This window comes from Cinclus cinclus, chromosome 15 (genome assembly GCF_963662255.1).
Source record: "Cinclus cinclus chromosome 15, bCinCin1.1, whole genome shotgun sequence".
In the NCBI taxonomy this organism is placed as follows: domain Eukaryota; kingdom Metazoa; phylum Chordata; class Aves; order Passeriformes; family Cinclidae; genus Cinclus; species Cinclus cinclus.
The window spans coordinates 711,257-731,493 of NC_085060.1; the positions used below are offsets into that span (position 1 = coordinate 711,257).

The 20,237-nt window shown below is 50.0% G+C and overlaps 1 protein-coding gene across 2 annotated transcripts; it reads left to right on the forward strand.

Moving 5' to 3' along the window:
* Positions 1-1,031: 1,031 nt before the first annotated feature.
* Positions 1,032-20,193, forward strand: ENOX2 (ecto-NOX disulfide-thiol exchanger 2). 2 transcript variants are annotated; one of them, XM_062503210.1, is made up of 15 exons: positions 1,032-2,246; positions 2,417-2,527; positions 3,612-3,743; positions 5,322-5,477; positions 6,185-6,391; positions 7,196-7,429; positions 9,263-9,475; positions 10,938-11,044; positions 13,050-13,164; positions 13,508-13,689; positions 14,227-14,334; positions 15,073-15,129; positions 16,067-16,175; positions 16,408-16,493; positions 17,798-20,193. In XM_062503210.1, the coding sequence occupies exons 1-15, from the start codon at positions 2,165-2,167 to the stop codon at positions 17,927-17,929; spliced, it is 2,031 nt and encodes a 676-aa protein (XP_062359194.1). In that variant the 5' UTR covers positions 1,032-2,164; the 3' UTR covers positions 17,930-20,193. The 2 variants fall into 2 exon arrangements, with proteins under 2 accessions (XP_062359194.1, XP_062359195.1); XM_062503211.1 differs by lacking the exon at positions 15,073-15,129.
* The last annotated feature ends 44 nt before the right edge of the window (positions 20,194-20,237 follow it).

The following is a 20,237-nucleotide window of genomic DNA, read 5'->3' on the forward strand; positions in this document are numbered from 1 at the left end:
CACCAGCTCTGACACTCGCTGGAAACCCTAATTTTCTGCTCCTACCCCTTACCTTCTGTGTAGCATTTCCCAGCAAATGCAGAAATCTGATTTTAGCCTTTCCAGGCTGGCTCACTACAGGAATTCTGAGCAAATCCCTGTGTTTTGCTCCTGTGCTGGTGCCTTCCCTCCTGAGCAGAACAGCTTGGAATGGGCAAGGACACCTCGTTCTGATTAGCACGAAGGACAGAGAGATGCTCCTGTTTGTGCCTCCTGGCTGTACTGGCTGAGCCTGTCAGCTTTTATTCTGCTCAGAGCCCAGGAGAGAGGATTTTCTGCAGCTTCAGCTTTCTCCTGAGCCCATTCTCTGTACCGGTGGGGTGTGGCTGGAGCTCTGGCTGCTCTCTGAGATGGCAGAGGACACAGTCAGGTCTGAAAGTTGGCTGCTGTCCCGGGCATTTATCCTGTGTAGGGTGGCAGATCTGACATAAATAGGTTTTTTTTTTCACTCCAGAGTGTGTTGGGAATCTGGCTTGTTTTAATTTTTGGAGCAAACTGTGCTGCTGGAGAGCAGCAAGCAACCCTTTGTTACGGCTTTTATTGCCCACTTTCCACAGTGCCCTTTGCTCTCCTGGGGCATTTTCTCTGCCTCCATCCTGGTGAAGTGAGAGCAAAGCTTTCCCAAGGGGTTTTCTGCTCCATGTTTGTCGTTAGGTTCTGGTGGATGGTAGCTGCTCCTGTTTTGGGGAGCCCTGAGGACAAGGCTCCTGCTCCACCCAGAGCCTTCCAGCTGGTGGCTGCTTTGTTTCTGGCTGCTGGCAGTCTGTCAGCTGGCCCTGGGGACACGCTGGGGACATTTGAGCATCCCAGCTCAAACTGGGGGTGAGTGGCTGCCTGTGTTCCCCAGTGGAGTGGAAAGCAGTGGCTGGAGCAGTGTCCATTGGCATTCAGGTGCTGGTGAGTGCCAGGTGTGTGCCCAGCATTGTCTTCAGCCAGAGCAGGGTGTCTGTCCATCCTGGTGACACCAGTGTCCAGCTGTCCTGCTGCTTCTCTCCATCCTTCCCTATTCCCAAGTGTGGGGAAGCCCTTGTTCGTGTTCAATTTTGCCTTTTCTATCATCTTTTTGGATGATACCAATGTAAGCTTTGAACTGCTCCTGTTCCTTTCTCCTGCTGTCTTCCCTGTGCACAACCTCTCTATTTTTAACCTGCTGCATTCAGATTTGTTTTCCTAGGCCCTCATGACCTCCATGATATTTTGACTTTGGAATATTTACACCACAGCATTGTAGGCATCCTGCATGGCCGGGCGTGACTATTGTTGTTGCCAGCTGAATAGTCCTTGTTTTTTTGGCTGCTCCTTGTGTTCTCACCTTTCAGTGGCTCAGACAGGAGCCCTCCTGGCTCCCTGTGCCCACTTGGCTATTTACAGCCAGACCCAGCAGCCATGTTTATTAAGTTCTTGGAAGTGGAATCCTCTGGAACAGAAATCACAATGCTGCAGAGGGTCTCGAGGAGGGTTTTTACAAGTTCCTTGGCCCTTCAGTGCCCTGGGATGGATAATTGTCATTGTTGTTGCTCTCATCATTCTGCTGATTCCCCTGGGAACACGGAGTACTTCAGAAACATGGTTATTTTTATCACTTTATATGAGTCCACAAAAAAATATTTGTTTTTTTTTTTCTATTTTTTTTCTCTATTGGCTGTTCAGGGTGAACTTGCTGAGACAAAGATAAACCAAACTTGGTATTTCAACACTCCTTCGGTCTTGCATCCCTGCAAGTGCAGACTGTGACAGAAGGTGGAGTGAGGAACTCAGTGGTCAGTTCAGGGCACTGGACCCATCTCTTCAGCCTGGACAAAAGGAGGCTCGTGGGAGACCTTGCTCTCCACAGCTCCCTGACAGGAGGGTGCAGCAGGGGGTGTCTGGAGCTCCCCTTTTTGGGATGTGCATCCCAGAATTCCTTCCATGGCCAGGACTGCGAGCAGCTGTGTGGCAGACTTCTTGAGCAAAAACTCCAGCAGCATCTTCTCATTCTGAAGTTGTTCTCAGTTGTGCCTTGTTTTTTGGTAGTAAATCACTCCAGGTGAATTCTCAGCTGGTGAAACTTAAGTAACTCTTAACAATGTATTCCTGGACTGAAGAAATGGGAAAAAATCCTGTCTTTTGAGTTTGCAGGCTTGAAATGCTGCTGAAGCCAGGGAAGATGCAGCCCTGGCTTACACTGTCAGGCAGTTTGATTTGTGTAGGTGGTGGAGTTGATGCTGGTGAGTAAGATTTGATTGTGTAACATTCAGATCAGGCAGAGCTGGGGCCAGCAGTCAGGGTTCCTTCAGGGCCTGGAGCACTGCTTGTGCCCAAGCTGGGCATTTCTCTCACTACAGAAGCATCACAAACCAGTTTAAGTCAAGGCTCTAAGTGTACTTTTCTCTTTCAGGTTTAAACCACCTGTCCTTTGACCCTGCCAGCACTGAGTCCCTGGGGCTGGACAGCCCAGCTGAGGATGGCAGTGACCCGGGGAAGAGGAAGAGGAGCAGCATTCCCCCAGGTGAGCTGATACCTGGGAGGGTGCCCAGAGCAGCTGTGGCTGCCCCTGGATCCCTGGCAGTGCCCAAGGCCAGGTTGGAGCAGCCTGGGACAGTGGGGGGTGTCCCTGCCATGCAGGGGTGGAACTGGATGGTTTTTAATGTCCCTTCCAACCTAAACCTTTCTGTGATTCTCTGTACTTGTCCCAGTAGATTTATTTTCCTAATTGAACAGAATCTCAAGATTAAAATCGTGACCATCATTAAAAGCAGGATAAGGCAGCTCAGGCTGAATGACTGGAGATATTCACATTTAACATAATGTCATAGAAACAAAGTGTTCAGTGAACTGTATGATATTGTAATGTCAGATCAAGAAAAACTTCCTAGGTGCCAGCTTCAGGGTTTCTCACAGAGGACTGGGGAAAAAAGGAGCACAGAGTAATGTCTTTGCAAGTTATATTGTGGCTGAAAGCTGCAATCCCATCAGTGTGACTGGGGAAATGTGGCACCTGCTTGTGCTATGGAGCTCGGATGCTACAGGGGGAGGATGAGGCTGCACCTGAGGCAGATGTGCAAAGGAAGGTGATTTGCAAAGCCCACAGCTGCAGAAAGAGAAGGTGAAATGCTGCTGGGTGGACAGAAGGTCCCACTGTTCCCCTGGAGAGTTCCAAGTCCTTGAAGGAGAATCAGGGACTCTGCAGCACAGTTCAGTGATGTTTTGATGAGCTGACAGAGCAGTGGGACAGCTCCCTTCAGCTCAGTGCAGTCTGACAGCTTATACCTGCTGGATGTGTCCTTTGTTCCTAAATCTCTTGTGAGGAATTGGTGTCCCTTTACCTTTAATCAGTGCTCCTTCAAGGCCCCTTGGAGCTGTTAATTGCAGTGGATGAACCAGAACTGAGGTGCTTTAAGGTGTTTCCCAGGTCCCAGCTGCTCCAGAGGCACAGCACTACTTTTTTTTTTTTTTTTTTTTTTTTTTTTCCTGCTGGCTCTTCTCTGAGGGTGGGTTCAGCTCTGGCTTTGGGTGCTGACACTGCAGAGCCTCTCTGGGCAGAGCTGAGATCTGCTCTAAGCCCTTAATCACTTTTATGTTGCTCTCAACAGATGGTGGCAGAAATCTGAGCCTGGAGTCCATTCCGATGGGATTGCCAATGTCCGACCCGAGCGCCTGGGCCACGGCCATGAACAACCTGGGCATGGCTCCCATGGGCATGACAGGACAGCCCCTCCTGCCTGGTGAGCTGAGCCTGCCACTGCTCTCTGGGAGCAGCCTGGCCTTGGGTAGACACCCACCACATACACACTGAGCTGTGCTTGAAATGCATTCCTGCTGCAAGTGATTTGTTTAGAGACCTGGGCTGAGAGGAGATGAGAATGCAATAATGCAAGTAATAGTTATTGTGGGTAATTATAGTAGTTGTTGTAGGAATTGAAAGTAATAGTTATTGTGGGGTACCCCTAGATATCCTGCAGTGGAGCAGAATGATGAGGGTGCCACACAGAGGTCAGGAAAACAGTGATCTCCAGGAACTATGCTCTAAACTGAACTGGAATGGCTGGGAAGGAAGATGAAGAGGAAAGCAGCAGGGTAGCAAAATGGATATGGCAGAAATTAATGGAGGACTCTCCTCCAGAAATGAGCACCTTGCAGTGTGAAATACATGTGCATGGCTGAGTCATCGTGTACTGGATGAAAGAGCTCCTGCAGGAGCAGAGCTGAGCTGTCCTTGATTTCCCAGCAGTGCAGGATGCTGGACATCAAAGTCCTGAGGTGGAACTGACTGCTCCAGTGCTTTGCTGCACTAAGGAGGATGCTCTCCCTGCCATAAGACCTGCCTGCTCACCTGGGGAGGGAATGTCTGTGCTGGCAGACAGCACAACCATCTCCTCTCCAGTTTGAGCAGCCCCAGCTCTCTCAGCAGTAACAGAAACTTCTCTGCTGTCACAAGGCCTTGTTTCACATTTGGCTTTGCTGTGGAGTTGGTGTTTCTGTGTCATTCTCCTGCTGACATTCTTCTGTCAAGGAAAAATCAACACAAGCCTAAGCCATAGATAAGGATACAATTCTCATGTACTTCTACATCCATGTTTCACAGTTGGAACTGGAAGGTTTCCTGGGCCTTCCTCCAAAAATGCCAGTTGGTGGCAGAGGATTGGCCTCAGATCTGAATTTTTGCTGGGACTGTGTCTCAAAGTACTGAGGAAATGCCAGGTTCTTAGCTGCTGGAATTGCAGCACTTGTCTGCTCGGTGAGATGATGCCCTAAATCCTGAAGCCATTTAGGTTGGAGAAGACCTCCAGGGTCATCGAGTCCAACCTGTGGCTGATCCCCACTTTGTCATGAGCCCAGAGCACTGAGTGCCACCTCCAGGGATGGGAACTCCACTCCTTCCAATGTCTGACAAACTTTTCCATGTACAAATTCTTCCTGATGCCCTTAAGCCTGTGTCACAACTCTCTGTGCTGCTGAACTACTTAATAAATCAATCTGGGTCAGGTTTTGCACTGTTCCCTTATGTCACAGGTGATTTTTTGTGGATGAACCTCTCTGGGAAGGGTTGGACACTAGATGGGAGCCAATGTCTACAGAGGAGAGAAGGAAGTAATTGATTTTAACAGAGAAAAGTTATTTTTGGCAATGAGCAGTGAAATAGGTCTAAAACATTATTTTAAGGGCACAGATGTAAAGTTTGATGTTGGCAATGTCTCTGATTTTCACGGGCTCGTGTGGGAGCATTCCCTGTTTGTGTCAGGGCTCACAGTCACTGTGACTCTGCCCCCTCATGTGACTCCCTTATTCTCTGCCCCATTTAGATTTTGACCCTGCTCTTGGGATGATGACTGGAATCCCTCCGATCAACCCCATGATGCCAGGCCTGGGGATTGTCCCACCTCCCATCCCTCCGGACATGCCAGCCGTGAAGGAGATCATCCACTGCAAGAGCTGCACTCTCTTCCCACCTAACCCACGTAACTGCCTGTGCCTTGTGTCTGTAGGGTCCCCCTGTGTCTGTGTTCCTGTAAACCCCAAGTGTGAGTGAGAAAAGGGCCATTCCTGGCACTCGCTGCTGGCAGGAGGGTGACAGAGCAGCAGGAAGAGCCTGTTCTTGTCACTGAGTATTTGCCATTTCCAGAAACAGCCTTTCCAGCTGTTGGATTGATAAGGACTGGGGGAGAAGCCATTCCAGTCACTGAGTGCTTGAAGTCTTCATGGTTTGATTCTCACGTGTAGTGTGAGGTGTAGCTCAAGCACATTAGTCTGGAGTGTGTGCAGTTGTAGCACAGAGAATCCCCTGAGTATTTTTTTTAATGTCTTATTTACATAAGGGCAGTTTTTTAAGCTGTGATTTTGTAGCACCTTCCACGATAAAGTTGGGAGCTCCTGGTACTGCTTTGTGTTCTTTGGCAGCAGCTCAATGAGCATCCTGCACTCAGGAGAGTGTTTGGAGGGCTCCAGGCTCCCAAGATCTTTTTGGAACTGTGCTGGTGAATATGCTTATTTTTATGCAGTGCCTCAGCAGTGCTGTGGATCCATTCCATCAGTCTGAGTGTGGCACAGCCAGGTGTGTGTTTGCAGGAAGCCAGGGAGGTGTGGTCATCTCTCAGGAGAGAGGAGCAGGCGGAAGGAGTGTGTGCTGGCGACCCAAAACCTGACCTGCTCTGCTTTCTCTCCTCAGATCTTCCCCCTCCAGCCACGAGAGAGAGGCCCCCAGGGTGCAAGACCGTGTTTGTTGGAGGGCTGCCAGAGAATGGGACAGAGCAGATCATCATGGAGGTGTTTGAGCAGTGCGGGGAGGTCATCGCCATCCGCAAGAGCAAGAAGAACTTCTGCCACATCCGCTTTGCTGAGGAGTTCATGGTGGACAAGGCACTTTACCTGTCTGGTGGGTGTGCTTGGCTCAGAGGGAAGCTTTAAATCCTGGGAAACAGCTGTGGTGCTGCATTTATAAGCAGAACAAGAGGATAGGGGCAGGTTTTTCTGATGGTTGTATCAGTTTGCCTTTTGCTGCCATTGCATTTCTGCTTAAATATGTGAAACCAGCTCCTGAGAGGAAAGGCAGTGATGCTTTGTCACCTGAAAAGGTTTACCAAACATTGCACTGAGATGTAGAGTCCGTTTCCATCTTACATGGACGAGTGTCCAGCTAATTCTGTAGATAGTGCCTAAAATAATGGACAGTTGCTCCTGATTTGCTGGCTGGTGGGCTGGACTTGCTTGGATGGTGGGGTTTGCTTGGCTGGTGGGCTTCCCTTGGTAGGGTTTTATTTGACTGGTGGGCTTGGCTTGGTGGGGTTTTATTTGGTGGGTTGGCTTGCCTTAGTAGGGTTTGTTTAGCTGGTGGGCTTTGGCTTAGTGGGATTTTATTTGTCTGGTTGGTGTGCCTTGTGGGGTTTGATTTAACTGGTGCCCTTGCCTTAGTGGGGTTTGATTTAACTGGTGCCCTTGCCTTAGTGGGGTTTGATTTAACTGGTGCCCTTGCCTTAGTGGGGTTTGATTTAACTGGTGCCCTTGCCTTAGTGGGGTTTGATGTTCCTGGTGATGTTTCCTTAGTGGGGTTTGATGTTCCTGGTGATGTTTCCTTCAGTAGGATGTTTTCCCGTTACCATCGAACCCTCTGACCTCCTCTCACCGCGTGAACCCCAGGTAATTCCCCTGCCCTACTGACCAACCTGCCTCCACCCCCCAGGTTACCGCATCCGGCTGGGCTCCAGCACGGACAAGAAGGACACGGGGAGGCTGCACGTGGACTTTGCCCAGGCTCGGGATGATCTCTACGAGTGGGAGTGCAAGCAGCGCATGCTGGCGCGCGAGGAGCGGCACCGGCGCCGCCTGGCCGAGGAGCGGTTCCGCCCGCCCTCCCCTCCCCCTGTCGTCCACTACTCCGACCACGAGTGCAGCGTGGTGGCTGAGAAGCTCAAAGGTGAGAGGGGTTGGGCAGGTGGAGCTCTGGGTTCTACAGCTTCAGGGTAAATTTAGGGAGAAGACCTCTGAACGGGGTCCTGTTGTTGTGGGGTTAAGTTTCTGGTGCTCCAGGCACAAATTTGTTGGGTTGTCTTCTTTAATGAGCCGAGCAGTTAATAGTTGCTATAAAGTTGTTTATTGCAGAAGCACGTCAGTCTCGAAAGGCAAAAGTCACAGATGTTAAATCCACGTTAAGTTTTGGTATAAAGTCTCAAATAGAAGCAGAAGCTGCTCCTGGAGGTCCTGGCAGGGTTGGTGTTGTTGGGCAGCTCCTGTCTCCTTGGGTGTTGATGATGGCAGAGAACAGGAACAAAAACAAAAAGCAAAGCAGAAAGGAAATGGCAAAAAGCACCAGCTCTCCCTAATGCATGTTCTTACACAGAGACTTCCCAACAAGCTAAAACACAAACTCAAGCCATTACTTCTTAATCTGTAAGAATTCTAGTTTCTTAGCACGCCCGGTTCTGTATAAACTGTGCCTATGGTCTATCTTGTTCTATCTGAAAAATGTAAGCAATATTCTTACTATAGTTTTATTATGTCTAAAACTATGTTCCTGTAGCCTCTACAGAAACACTAGTATCTAGGACTCTGTTTTTCAAATTTCACTAGAACTGGCACTTCTCCTTTGGCATCTGAGACCTTTTACTCACTAAAAGCACTTAAAATTTATTCTGCTTACTTGCTTATTCTAAAACTTAAACTTCCACCTCTACTTTATGTGTGAGTGGCTTAACATACTTCAGTCCAAAGGTTTTAATTCAATCCCTGCACTGTGATTTCTCTCTGAATTCTTCAGAGAGACTCTTGACCTACTGTGTGAAGGATATGGGGGAGCCAGTGCAGTCTCTGATAACAAACTCTGCGCCTCTTCTCTCCCCCTTCACTCCTGGAACCAGCCGTAAGTCTGTAGAACTCAATATTCAACACCAGCAGAACAGACAGCTGGGGCTGCAAGCACCATAAAGTCCTCCAAGACAAGGGGTCAGTGTGCAGTGGCTCTGCTGCCCATCTTCTTTCTCTTTGTCCAAAAGCTCTGTGCTTGGATCAGGTTTGTAGGAGCTCAGGATGGAGAGGGGCTGAAGGCTTGTCTAGCCCAACATTTCTTGGTAAAAGCAAGGTCTAGGCCAGGTGGTCCAACACTCTGCCCAGCCCAGTCTTGAAAGCCTCTGGTGTTGGGGAGTTCAGCACTTTCACCATGCTGCCTCTGTGGGAAATTGTCTCCAGGAATACCTGGTCCCCCTCATCCTTTCCATGTGACTCTCTTGTAAAATAGGAGTTTCCATCTTCATAGCCCTCCCCAGGACACAGTGACAAGGTCTCCCTTAAATCTGATTTTCCTGAGGCTGAACAAACCTGTTGAGTGCAGCAAAGTTGTGCAAATCAAAACTGTTCAGTACAAGTTTCTTCCAGATAATTTTGGTTGAAAGGACTAATGTAGGATCTTCTTGGAAGCCTGAGATTCATGTGTGACCTGATGATTTTGGAGCTGGACGTCATTTCCTTTCACAAAATGGTCCATCTCAATAGATGTGAAGTCTTCCAGTAATTTCCTAGTGCTTGTTCTTCCTCTTGCTGCACCTCAGCAGGTGGTTTGCTCCATCATCTTGGTGCTGAACTTGCCTTCCTTTGTACAGCCACATGTTCAGGTCCTTCCCTGCTTCCAGGAGTTGTGATGAGTCCCCTGAAGGACGCTGACCTTTGAAGGAGCAGTTCAGCTCCAGGGAAAGACCCTGAAAGCTGCCCAGGCCACCCCAGAGCTGTGGTGTAAAGTTGTCCTTTCTTGCTGCAGATGACACCAAGTTCTCAGAAGCCATCCAGACCTTGCTGACCTGGATAGAACGTGGGGAAGTGAACAGGAGAACTGCCAACAACTTCTACTCCATGATCCAGTCAGCCAACAGCCACATCCGCAGGCTCGTCAACGAGAAGGCAGCACACGAGAAGGAGATGGAAGAGGCTAAAGAGAAGTTCAAGCTGGCTCTCTCAGGGATCCTGGTGCAGTGTGAGTAGTGTCTCCACGCTGGATGTTCGTTGTCTGGTGTAGGGAAGACTCTTAATTTCCAGAGTCTGGGGAGGCCCCACTAAAAGGGCTCTGGGAAAAGGAGTAGCAGTCGCTTCTGTGCAGCTGACGTGGCACTAACCTGGCAAAAATCCCTTGTGGTCCTTTTTACTGGAGTAAGAGTCCACATCTGGGGGGAGGAGAGGATGAATTCTGAATTTGTTTCCTGTTAATTATCATGTTATTAGTTCTGTCATCTTTTCAACCCCTCCTGTGCACAGACAAGGTAAGTTCCTGGGAATCTGGTGCCTCAGCGAAGTGTGCAGGATTTGTTCGCCAAAGGTAGGAGCAGCAGAGTGCTGCCAACACCCTGCTGCACACCCTGGGGCTTTCAAGTCCCAGTACTTTATGAAACCAGGAAATCAAGGAAGAGGCACAGACTGTATTAATTCCAGGATGTGATTTGTAACAGTTCTTCAGACCCTTCATAGGCTCTTACACATCCTTGCTAAAGTAAATCTGAGTATTTTTACTTCTTTATGAGTACCTCCTCCACAACTGTACTGATTCTCTTTGGGCCCCTTGCCTAGCTTTTGAACATTCTTAACTTTTGGTTTTGTGTCTAGTAATTTCAGCTGTTATTTGATTTGTTAAATTATTCTTTTTCTTTGAATTCTGTTAATGGTAAAATCTACGGGCACACGGTCCAGAGGGACATACAGTGAGCACTGCAGAGTAAGTAGTAATAGAGGCTAGTGTGTAACTCCACTCTCTAAAACCAAGACTGGTATCTCAGCCACCCTTAGGTTACTCTAAGGAGCAGGGATATGTGTTTATTTGTGAGAATTATGGGTACTGCATCACAAGCATAGAAAAAATCAAGTGGATGTGCTTTGTGCTGTGGGTGAGCTCTCAGCCAAGGAGAAGCACTTTGTGTATTCCAAATCCTCTGAATTTTCTAGAGAAGCAGAAGGAATGAATCCCAGGACCAAGAAAAGCTGCTGGCTGGTGCCTTTGCTTTGCCCCTGGTCCTGTTGCTGTAGCTCACACAGGCTGTGGCTCTGTCCAAAGTCCAGCCATGGCTGTAGCTCATCACCCCCTTTCAGAGGTGAGTCCTGCCCCTCTGAATTGACACTCTAGCCAGCCTCACACAGCCCATCTGGATATTTTTCAGCACCTGTGCTGCCTTTTTTCCACGTGTCCTGCCTTTTTCCCAGCTGAGAGCAGAGCCCATGCCCCAGCTGGTGGTTGCTCTGCAAGCGTTTGGCACTGGCCTGGTGAAGCCCCCAGGGCTCTTTGCAGACCCCGAGCCCCTTCCCTGAGCGTAGGTTCAGCACAGTGCAGTGTTATGAGAAAAGGGGAGCCAAACCACCTGCCTGATTGCACTTTTTTACTCCTTTACTCCTCTTGTTCGCCCTCTCTGGATGCTATTCGGGCCTGATTTGCTGCTGCTTTGCCACTCCAGTCGAGCAGATAGTGGCCGTGTACCATTCTGCCTCCAAACAAAAGGCTTGGGACCATTTCACGAAAGCTCAGCGTAAGAACATCAGCGTGTGGTGCAAACAAGCAGAGGTTGGTAATCTTTTCTTGTGTCAGATCCTCCAGCACGGTCTCTTGCTTGTCAGGATGTTGATGTTGAGTTTGCACGGTGCTCGCGTGGATAACAACACCTTCCTTCACAGTGGGAGGTGGGGATCACTCAGGAGGCTCTTGTGGTACAGGTAATTCATTTTCTCTTGGTATTTGTGTCACCAGTAGCACTGCAACAAGACCCGTCTGCTGATGGAATTTGTGCACAATAATAGTCATAATAATGATAATAAAGGTTGAATTTTTTTTCTGCTGGTTTTAATATTAAAGCAAAAAGTATTTCTAGAGAGGTGTTAAAAAAACAACAACAAACTCTTTAAGTGTCATCAGAATATTTTATCACATTTTTATGTGATATTTCCACCTTGAGCTGGAAATAATTGTAGATGAACAGCCTGGAAAGCCTGGGGTGGATGTTCTCACGCTTGTGTATTTATCCACGAAGTGGCATGATGAAATGTGTGGTTTAAAGATGGTGATCAGGAAAGAGCTGATGGAAGAAGCCTTGTCACTCCCACTGCTCTTCCTGCAGGAGGAAGAATAGTTCCTAGTCCAGTAAGATTTGATCAAATCAGCTGAAGGAGTCAGGCAGGATGTCAGAAATAAGGAAGCTAAGGTAAAGAAAAGGTGCCCCTTGGAAGGTGGTGGGTGGGGAGATGTTTGTCCTAGGGCTGTGCTGAGATCCCTGCTGCCACCCTGGGGGTGCAGGGCCTTGCACTGGGCCTTGTTGAGTCTCAGGAGGTTTGGTCCAACTCCTCTACCCTGTCCTGGTCCCTTTGGCTCTCATTCCTTACCCCTAGTGTAAATCTTCCTGTGGTTCTGGGTTTGTCTGGGATACTGGGTTCTTTACTACATACTTGGACAGCAAGTCTATCCCAACAAAGCCAGGAGCTGTCTATCACCTTTAAGATTATTTATCCGGAGTGAATCGTGGCAAAGCTGATCCGTGATCAGCACAGGCCAGGGACCCCGTGGTCTGTGACCCCTGTGGATTGGGGTGTCCAGGTCACCTCTCTGTAGAGCTGCAGCCTGGGAAGGCTCTGGGTCCTGCCCAGCCTGGTACCAAGCAGGTGGTTGATCCTCCTCCATGCTGGAACACTCCAAATGCCCATGTTGTCCTGGGACGTTTCCAGCTGTGATTTCTCCAAGACACTGTACCTTTGGGAATTGCCAGATCCCACTGAGTCAAACCTTTGTAGCACCTAAAAGAGGAGCCAAGGTTTCTTTTGCACCTGAGAAGCCTAATACAATCTGGCTGAGATTCTCTCTGAGCTCAGTGCTCCTGTTCTTCCCTGCCTTCTGATCACTGGCTGTGGCTGGGGTGGGAGCTCTCTCTCCAGTTGGAGCTGGCTTTTGTTCCAAGGTAAGTTCTCCCAGTGGGGAGAGGCTGTGAGACCACTGGTGAGGCCTCTTCCAGGAGCGCTTCAGCTGCTGCTCTCCCCCAGCTTAGGAACTCTTGAAGGAAGGTGGAAGCCACAAGATGCAGCTTCTTGGTACAGATTGTGGCAGATACCTATATATGTATAAAAATGCTGCTGTATGGTACATCTTTAGGTGTAACTTAAAATGTCTCTTACCTCATTGTAGATATCAGATGCTGGCTAAAGAGTCTCTCAGCCTTTTGGGGTCACCTTGAGGAGGTCCCTGTACATGCAGGGATGTAGCTGTAGCTTGATTTGCTCTGTCCCAGCTCAGGTTGGAGCTTTTGGCTCCAGAGAATTAGGGCTGACTCCAGTTCCTCGTGGTTTGCACAGCAAGGCTGAGCTGCCTCCTCACAAGAGCAGAAGGGAGATGGAAGAGTCAGTAATCTCAGTAGCACTGACAGAGTGACTTGTGCTGGATATTGCCCTTGGTCTAATAACCTGTGCCAGTTTTAAAATTGTCTCCTGGAGTTGAGTTTTGCAGACCTACATTTCAGGAACTTTTCATCCAGTCAACCTGTTCCTCAGAATGTATATTGAAACCCCCTCTGCTTTCTGAACCCCAGGAGATCCGTAACATCCACAATGATGAGCTGATGGGCATTCGGAGGGAGGAGGAGATGGAAATGTCTGATGAAGAAATAGAAGATCCATCAGAGATGAAAGAAACGGAAGAGTCTGGTAAAATCCCTTTTTACAGCTCGTAATGTGCTTCTCTTCAGCTGTTTCTTTCTGGCACTGGGAAGCCATTCCCTGTGTCCTGTCACTCCATCCTTTGTTCCAAGTCCCTCTCCAGCTCTCCTGAGCCCCTTCAGGCTCTGGAAGAGGCTCTGAGCTCTCTCTGGAGTCTTCACTTCCCCAGGCTGGACGCCCCCATCTCTCCCAGCCTGCGATATCCCAAACAGCAGGAGCCATTCCTTTGGGTTCTCAGAGTTTGTAACCCGAGCTGCTGAGCCCAGTGCAGGGTGGGGAGAGCAGCCAGGGGCTCCTTGGTCCCTTTGTGTGATGTCTGTGCCGTCCCCAGCGCTGGTGTCACAGGTGGAGGCACTGAAGGAGGAGAACGACAGCCTGCGCTGGCAGCTGGACGCCTACCGCAACGAGGTGGAGCTGCTCAAACAGGAGCAGGGCAAGGCCTCCAGGGACGAGGACACCACCAAGGAGCAGCAGATGAAGCTCCTCCAGCAGGCTCTGCAGGGCATGCAGAAGGTGGGCCTGGTTTTCCATAGCTGCAGGGCAAAGAGGCTGGGATGGGCGGCAGAAACACGTGGGAAAACACTCTGGGTTTTAGCAGGATCCAAACTGGCAGGGGGAAGCAACTTTGTTGTGTCCAGTCTTGCTAAAAATGTAACCCCAAAAGCAGATATTGATACCAGGGATTATGTATGAGCTGATAAGTCCCATGGAAGCAATCCATATCCTTGTGTGCTCTTTACTGTGACTTCCAAAGTGCCAAGTCTGTCCAGAACCAGCTGAGGAAGGAAGTGGGAAATCCCATCCCCTGGGGATGGAATTACTGGCCCATGTTTACACAACTGGGCTTTTTTCTATTCTAATAGGCAAAAGTGTTTCTAAGGTGCACTGTGGATCCTTCTTGTTTTAAACTTCATCTTGTGACAGTTCTGGATGCGATCTGTCTGGTCTTCATGGAAAAGCCCTTCTAAGTTTTATGGTCTTTGAACAGTAGTTGGTGGGAGGCAGGTTAAGAAGGTGGAAGACAGTTTAAGAGTTCCTTTTCTCTTCCAGCATCTTTTGAAAGTCCAAGAGGAGTACAAAAAGAGAGAAGCTGAGTTGGAAAAAGTGAAAGAGGACAAACTGAAAATAGAAACATTACTAGAAAACCTGAAGGAGCAGGTATGTGCCATGAAAACTGGAGGACATCTGTCCTTCTGCACTCCTGGTGAGAATGCCCAGCCCTTGTTTGGAGCAGTTGTCCTTGGAAAGTGAGGAAAAATTACCTATCAAACTGCAGGATGTCTGTCAGGAATAGACCTGCAGTTGCTTCATGTGCCTGTGAGACAATCTCAGCAGCTGTAAAATAAAATAGGACTGTCACTGAACAGTGTACAGTGGTATCACAGCTGGAATGGGGTTTTCTGCACTCTGAGCTTTTAAAAGATGAAAAAAAGGTCTCAGTTATCAGACACTGGTGTTGACAACTGTGATTTAGATCTGTCCTCCATGAAACACTTTGGAACTGGAAGTTTTTGTGAGTGTTGTAATATTTTTGTTCTTGCTGGGTTTATTCCAAACAGAAATCCATAGTGCTGCTCCTCAGGTTTGATCCACTCTGGTTTGATTGTGCATCAGGGCATGACTCTGTACTGGCCTGCTCCTTTCCCCTGTAGCACAGACAATTACACAAGGAGCATGAGGCAACACTTCCCCTTGGCACACAGAACCAGATACTGGGTTTATCTAATTTTCCATCTTCAGTCCCACTTTTTTGTGCCAGGAGCTAGGGAAGATAATGAATCCCTTTCTTCTAACTAAAAATGGCTTTGTGTATTCCAGTAATCATCAGAGCAGGGGCTTCAAAACAAAAATAACAGATTATCATCAGTAATCTTTCCTTTCTTTGCCCATATATAGCAGAGCATGGCAGATGAAGAGGACAAGGAGGGAGATGTAGCTGACTGCCAAGGGAATGTAAGTGCAAGAGCTGCTGCTCTGGGATAGTGGAAGGTGTCCCTGCCTGTGGAACAGGGTGGGCTTTGACCCATCCCATGATCCTGGGGTCTCCAGGAGGCAGGCTATGGGTTTGCAGTGCAGCTGCTGGGCTGCAGAACCTGCATCAGCTTCCACAGGGCAGAGCTCCTCTTAGTCTCCTGGAAGCAAATGTGGAAGCTCAGGCCATTTGGGTACAGCCTCAGCCATGTGAGCTGAGAACTGCTCTGCTGTAAGAATTTGAGCAAACCCAGGGGACCACTCAGTTCTATCTTTGTCACTGGCCTCCCTCCAGCCCATCCCACTGCTCACTGGAAGCTGTTCCCAATTATAGCTGTCCACAGCTCCCAGGCCACTGGAATTCCACATAAAGCCGGGGAATAAAAGCAAGTCCTTCTTTTAGTGCAGCCACCGTGTTTGCATTGTTGTGTTTGTATCAGGGATAATAAATTATGCCAAATTCTGTTTTAATTCAGTACCACAAACTCAAGTCAGGGACAATCTGATCCTAAGCCCTGTGCAGCCCCATGGCACTTGATTAATCCCATTTGTGTCACTTTGGGCATTGGAAAACAAGCCTCTGCAGCCTAATCAGTCATGGCAAGGCCATGGTTTGTATTTTGTTGTTTAAAGCACGGCCCTCCTGGAGCAGATGCCATGTCAGGGAGCAGGGCTGGTGCCAGGTGGCATCTGCTGGACTTTGTGACCTTTTCATCTCACTTGGTGGATGACACCCAGCACTACGGACACAGCTGTGCTTTGCTGGGAGCATTTTGGAAGATGAACAGCAGATACAGCAGTGATGGGTGCAGTGACTCAGAAATGCAGGGAAACCCCCCTGCACGCTCTGTGGAGCCTGCCCAAGCCAGTGCCTGGTGTGCCAGGTTGTCTGAACGTGTCCTGTGGGTTTGTTTTGCAGGAGAGCAGCACATCCAGAGTTTGTGCCTGCAGCCAGGAGAAGGAATGTCCAGTGGAGAAGACTTTGAGCAACAGCCCTGTGAAATCTGAACGAGAAGTTCTCTTGGTTGGTGAGTTCTGCTGGCTTGGTGGTGATGCCAGAGGCCTGAGCTGGGGGGACCTGGCCCTCCTCCTGCCCACCTTTGGTTATCCCAGGGAGTCCTGGAACTGAGGAAAACCTGGAGCTTTGCTGGGGTCAGGCTGTGACCTTGTGACACCTGGCTGCCTGCAGGGGCCCGGGGCTGCTGTTCCCAGCTGGCTTTTGTCTCATGCCAGTGACCTTTTCGCTGTTCCTTTTCCCAGGGATAATTTCAACTTTTCTCCACGTGCATCCCTTTGGAGCCAGCATTGAGTACATCTGCTCCTACCTGCAGCGCCTGGACAGCAAGGTGGGTGTGGGCCAGGGGGGTGGGGGACAGGTTGGGCTGGACAGTGAGACCTGGGCTCTGCTCTCTGCAGAAATCTGGAAGAAACCTGCTGGAAGAGGATGAGAGATGGGGTGAATTTTTGGATGGCAGGATGGTTTGTGTTGGGAGGGGCCTCAAAGCCCATCCAGTTCCACGCCCTGCCATGGGCAGAGACACCTTCCACTGTCCCAGGTTGCCCAGAGCAGCCCAGCTTTGGGGTCTCCACCACTCACCACGTCCCCAGGTGCTCCCACTGGCTTTGTGCTCCTTGTGGGAGTACATGGGAGTGACTGCTGTGCAAAGGCTCTTGGATGGAGGAAGGAATTCCATCTCAGTCTCCTCCATCCTGGTCTCCAGCTGTCTTCCTTAAAGAGCCCCTGGGATGGGAGGCCCCACAGGCATGGGAGTCCTGTCTTGGGATTGGAACTTATCCAGCTGCTTGTGTTTATAACTGAGTGTTTAATTTACCCTTTCCTCAGAAGACATGACTCCTTGGCCTGGTTCACTCCAGCCTTATAAAGACAGAATTAATAATTTTATCTCTTCATTCTAGCTTGGAATTTGTCTGTGGGGCCACCAGCTGCCTTTATTTTGGTTTGGAGCTCCTATAAAACTACCATCATAGCATTCAGCTGCCTTCTGGAACTTCCTCTTTGGTATCCACAGTGCAGGGAAGGATTCCTGGAAGCTTCTGCTTGGGAGAGCCCTTGTGCAGAGCCCAGCCTTTAACCTGTGCTGTCAGTCCCCTCGTGTTCACTTACACCTGGGGCTGTTCCTGCTGCCCTTTGTGTTCCTTCTGGGCTCTTCTGTGTCCTTGACTCTCAGATTAGTTTGGGATGTTATTTTTAACCCTTTGGGTCTGAGGTGAGGCAGGAGGAGGGGGAGTACTTGGGAGTACAACCTGGTTTCTTGAAGCTGCCAACAGGAAAGGAAGGGGAATCTTTCCCCTATTCCCTGTCTGTAATTCTTGCCAAGAAGGTCAGTAGAAAGCACAAAAATTAAGATCCCAAGGTAGTTTGAAGCTGTGGAAGAGCCCTTCAGAAGTTGCCTGTAGCCCTGAGTGTGGCTTGGCAGGGCTTGGGCTCACCTCAGTTCCTTCTCCTCAGTGGTGCAACCCCAGTCTTGGCTCCTAACTCTGTTGGACACAGCTCCCAGTGTGCCAGCATTATCCCCAGGAGTTCAGGGAAGTCTGGATGAGCTGCAGCCACGTCACTGTTGGAGTTGGAATTATGACCAGGCAGCAGGGCTTCCATCTTCACTCCCAGTGCTGTTTTCTGTGTTCCCAGATCTGCACAGCTGAGGTGGAAGTGCTCATGACACGGCTGCAGAACACGTTCCGCCAGGAGCTCAGCGGGGTTGGGGCCAGCCTGGAGAAGAGGTGGAAGTTCTGTGGCTTTGATGGGTTGAAAATGACTTGAGCTTTGTCTTCGTGCTGGAAACAGTGGGATGTGGATGCTGAGAAAACCTGGGATGCTCCTCCCTCTGTTCCTGATGATTCCCTCACAGCACGGCCTCGGGGTACAAAGTGTAAAAGTGAAACCAAGTCCAGAGCACCGCTGGAAGAACCTCCAAGTTCTGCAGCTCCTTTGATCAGTTATTTCTTAATGGGCAAGTGCTGTTCAATATATTTGGGGGAAAAAAAGCTCCTGCCTGACCCTTTGAAGCACAGCGTGTCAACTCTGTGTTCTGCCAATGTTGTATGTGCTTGTGTGCCCAAATTCCTCCTCCTCAGCCTTCCTTCTGCTAGGAACAGCCTCAGACTGTCCTGAAGCAACCACAGAGGGACATCTTCTGGTTTCTAGATCACCAAAAGGGGAAAAAAAAGGCATTTTTTAGCTATTTCTATGAGTAAAAACCAAGGTAGTTTTAAACAGAAGATTTAGATGGCTCAGGGGCCTCTGAGCCAAGGAACTGGGTTTTTTTGTGCTGTTTTCTCTGTTAGCAGTTAAGCTGAGGTGGGGGCAGAGGAAGATTCTGGCAGTGCCACTCATGCTCTGGGTCAGTCTATACAGAATCTTTTACATGGTGTTTAATTTTCTAGGGATGTGGGTGGAGCAGAGCTAATCAGCCTGGCTTTTGGTGATTTTTACCACCCAGTTCCTCCCCCTCCTTTGCTTCGGAGCCCAAGCTCAAGCAGCACGGACTACTCTGCTCCTTCACCTTCCCAGCACTGTTGCTCACATTCCTAGTGCATGCCAGGCTCCTGCCCAGCTGTGCAGAGGTGCAGGGGGGCTCAGCTCAGCCCCTCCCAGCCTGCCCAGAGCCCTGAGCACCCCGTGTTCCCAGCCTGGTGTCACCTGCAGAGCTCAGTGTTCCTGTTCTGCACATCCCAGTGTGTTCCCAGCATGGCTGCTGTCACGCTTCCAGCCCCTCCTGTTTGCTCCCCATGCCCTTCACTTGGGCTACTGATCCACCTCATCTTTGGGGAAGGAGTACCAGTTCCTATGTTCCTGTTTTCAGGCATTTCCCCAGTTCTCAGGCACATCCCCAGCCCTGGTGCCATCCTGCCAGGTGCTTCTCCACCCTGGCCATGGCCAAGGTAGTGCCCAGGTGAGTACAGGGACATTTCTGGTGTGTTCTGTGTACCTGCCACAGACACCTGCTATTGTGTGAACCAATTCCTCATCCAAAACCCCAAAATTCCACTGGTGACACCAGGCTTGGAGCCAGGTCTTGAACTACTGGCTCTGTTTCTCCCCTTGCCATTCCCTGCAATGGGAGAGATAGAGGAGAGCGCTCCCGTGCTCCTGCTCCATTTCCCAATCATCCCAAGACCCTGAGGTCTCTTCAGATCCCTTGGATTTCTCCCTGTACCTTCATCCTTCAGCCCAGATGAACCATCCTCCTCCTCGTTGTTGCTGCCATTGGCAGAGCCTGGCACTGGGGTAGTCGGGGTGGTCACAGAGGAGACACCCCTGATGTGCCAGGTGGGAATGTGGCACCTGTGCCATCTGTCCCTTGGGGTCAGCCAGGGGGAGAGAGGGCAGGGTGCCGTGTGCTCAGTGAGAGCTCTCCTTGGGAAAATCGGGGAAGAAGCTTCAGGAGCCAGCACAGTTGCAGAGGCCTGAGAACAGCCATGGCTGGAACAGCCTGGAGCCAGGGAAGGCGTGGGATCAGTGGGGCCAGGGGGATCAGTGGGGCCCAGGGGGATGTGTGGGGACAGGGCTGGGCTCCCCAGCGTGGCAGCTCCTGCAGCACAAAGATTGGCTGGCTCCCAGCCTCTGCTGGAGCTGGGGCTGGGGCACCGTGGGCAGCCAGAGCCCCCTCCTGGGGGGCTGAGGGGGCTGGGGCTGTTGGAGAGACCGGACAGGTTGTTCCACGGGGCAGCAGGAGGGAGAGGAGCCAGGAGCTGTGGAGCAGTGACTGGTGCTGTGAAAGTGAGTCAGGGCTAGAGCACCCCAGGGTCCTGCTGCTTCCCCTACCCAGGGCCATTCCAAGGGGCTGAGGATTCTCCCAGGAGGAATCTGTCCTACAGAGGGGCTGCTGAGGTGACAGCCAGGGATGGGTGACAGGGACCTTCCCTTGGCATTGGGCTGTTCCCACCTGGGCTGTTGCTCTTCCTGCTCCCAGCACTGAGTGCTTGCCACACTGGGAGCAGATAAAAACCCTTTTAAAAAATGTTCTGAATCGTTGTGTCCCTGCAGATGAATGCTGTATTTTTAAGGAATAAACATTTTTTATGGGCAAATCTTGACCCTGCTGCTTTCTTTGTCGTTTCAACCCAAA